At 42.9% G+C, this 2,621-nt stretch overlaps 1 protein-coding gene across 2 annotated transcripts in view; it reads right to left on the bottom strand.

Moving 5' to 3' along the window:
- The window catches only part of LOC101644904 (calcyclin binding protein), a 12,034-nt gene that overhangs the window by 7,760 nt on the left and 1,653 nt on the right, over positions 1-2,621 (bottom strand). For both annotated transcript variants that reach the window (XM_004706716.2, XM_045298128.1), the window contains exon 2: positions 473-692. In XM_004706716.2, the coding sequence (XP_004706773.1) occupies positions 473-692 (220 nt within the window). The remainder of the gene's footprint in view (positions 1-472; positions 693-2,621) is intronic.

Genomic DNA, 2,621 nt, shown 5'->3' with positions numbered 1-2,621 from the left:
ATGGGGGGGGGGGGGGGGGGAGTATTCAACCTACCTTAGATCTGACTTATGACACTGTTCAGAACAGTACCCCACCATGAGCCCATACTACATACATGGGGATCAAACTGACAACAGCAACTTAGAAGACAAGAAAGGGGCCTTGGGGGACAGGCGTTTACACCAACAGAGCAGGGACAATCCTGAAAAGCAGGGTGATGGGGGGTGTACAATAATGGAACCCATGTCACTAAAGTGAACATGTACAAACTGGTGGGTGGGCATTTTGCAGCATACATTCTCAACAACAAAAAATGGAATTATATTAAAGAACTAAGAAAGAAAGAAAAATGAATGAATGCGTGAACAGATGGCCCCTCTTCTAAGCCACTAGAAACAATGACAATTCTTTTATCACTTAGTTTGCTGGTGGCCCACTGCTGAGAACTCCCCTGGGACAGGGCAGAAAGCTGGGTCTAGGAGGCGGCCGTACCATAGTTGCTGATTTTCACTGTATAGCCTGTTGTAAGGGGAGCAACCACCGCTGCTGGCTTCTCGTTGTCCAGAGAGTCTGCCTTCCCCTGTGCCTTCTGCTGCATCTTGTTCTTGATTTCTGTCTCAATCCTGGACTTTTCAACAGTCAGGGCATCCCGCACTCTTTTTCTAGTGGCCTTTTCCAGCAACACTTTCACCTCTTCCAAATCCTTCTGCAGCTGTGTTAAAGTAAAAGATCAGTTGGCTTTGATAACGAGATAATGACTTGACATTGCATCCACTCACAGAAATAAGAATGAAGAATGAAGAGGTTTATTTACATTTCCTAGGCTTGGGTTGCAACTGGGACTCTTTCCTGTAGCCAGGAGAGTTGTAGTTTAACCTCCTTACTATTTTATGGAAAATGTAGTATTTAAAAAAAAATCATTTTATTGGGGGCTCTTACAGCTCTTATAACATTCCATATGTCAATTGTATCACGCATATTTGTACATATGTTGCCATCATCATTTTGTAAACATTTCTTTTCTATTTGAGCTCTTGGTATCTGCTCCTCTTTTTGCCCTCCTTCCCCCACCCCCCATGACCCCTTGATAAATTATAATGTTTAAAATTTAGTAATCTTGAACCAACAGTATCAAGCTGAAAATTTCCAGTTCAGTAGATTGTTATCCAGCTTTTAGAACATTTAATTACAATGTATATTTGCAATCTACTTTTTGTCAACTTCTAAACCAGAAACTAAAAAAAAATTTTTTTTAGCCTGAAGCTCAGCTCAGGGTCGCCTTTACAACCAGAAATCTGGGAAACACTGAAAACCATTCTCTCAAAATGCCCCCATTGCTATTTTCTTCTCGTGTCACAACACTACCACGGCAGGGCTCAAGGTACAGTTGGAGAATGAATGGGTATAATCCACTCCCCAAACCTGTCTTTACAAAGTACTGAGGCATTTTTCTTAAAATGATTCTACTTACTGCCTCAGTTCTAGAAAACAGAACGGGGTACTTTTATATTTTAGTCGGAGGTCACATGAATGGTAATCTGCCTTAAAACTAGAAGTACTAGTTTGAAAGCCTCTATTTTTATTAATAATCTTAAATACCAACCCAAACCCTCAGAGCTGACTCTAACTCGTGGAGTGTGGAGTACTTGTAAGACAGAGGAGGAGGCCCTGTGAGCAAGCTGGTCAATCACTGACCTAACACTAAGGGTGGTGGGAGTGGTGCCTAAGACTGGAAGTTCAGAGCTTGTGGAGTCCGCCTGCTCTGCCAGCTGTCTCCTTTAATTCAATGCCTGTTTCTCTAGCTGTAATAGAACAAGGCAGGAAAAAAGGAACAGAGCCAGGCCTCTGTCCTCACAGTCAAAAAAGCAGCTTGTGATACTAAGGCCAGCCTGCAAACTCTGCTTTGCAGCACAGTAATCTTTCTTTAATGGTTCCAAATGCACTGATTCTAATATTCACCTAACATCCAGATGTAAGACTATAATGATCCCAAAGGGGAGATTCCCAAGTCAACAAAGACAAAGGCAAAGAGAATGTTGTAAAGTCTAAACAAGACTTAGTGCTTTTTGAATGGAATAGGCCAACTGAAAATGACCTCTGAGTATTAAGGGGCTCTCCTGGAATGACTTAATTCCCAGGTCCCCTCGTGAGTCCTGGCTCTCAGGTAGTTTTGGAAAGGTTTCCACTGAAGCAAGTTAATGGCAGACCTAGTTCGGGAAGTTCCCAGTTAGGCCCTGTTTTTTGCAGACCTCACTGGTGTTTTTCCTTGCACCCCTGCACTATGGACCCCGCTCTAGCACATCTTTTAGTTCCTTGCCTTCTTGACATGCATGAAATCAGCTAGTTCCTGCCTTCCTCTTGAATTGAAATACTGATCTCGTCAGTACCACCCTCATTCCCACCTGTACACTTTCATGCTTTAGTTCCTAATGAATCTTATTTCTACATTCTTCACTGTGAGAATTAAAACCAAAAAGTCAAAACAGTGCGTCCAGTCAATTCTCACTCAGAGCCACCCTACAGCCCAGCCACCCTACAGAACTGCCCCACTGGGTTTCCAAACTAAATCTTCCATCTCGAGGGAACTGCAAATGAAAACCACAAGGAGCTATTTCACACACGCTAGGATGGCTGTACTTGG

This window comes from Echinops telfairi, unplaced genomic scaffold (assembly GCF_000313985.2).
Source record: "Echinops telfairi isolate 266 unplaced genomic scaffold, ASM31398v2 ScPeMD7_7424;HRSCAF=8462, whole genome shotgun sequence".
Classification (NCBI taxonomy): domain Eukaryota; kingdom Metazoa; phylum Chordata; class Mammalia; order Afrosoricida; family Tenrecidae; genus Echinops; species Echinops telfairi.
This window is presented reverse-complemented; position numbering and strand designations above follow the sequence as displayed.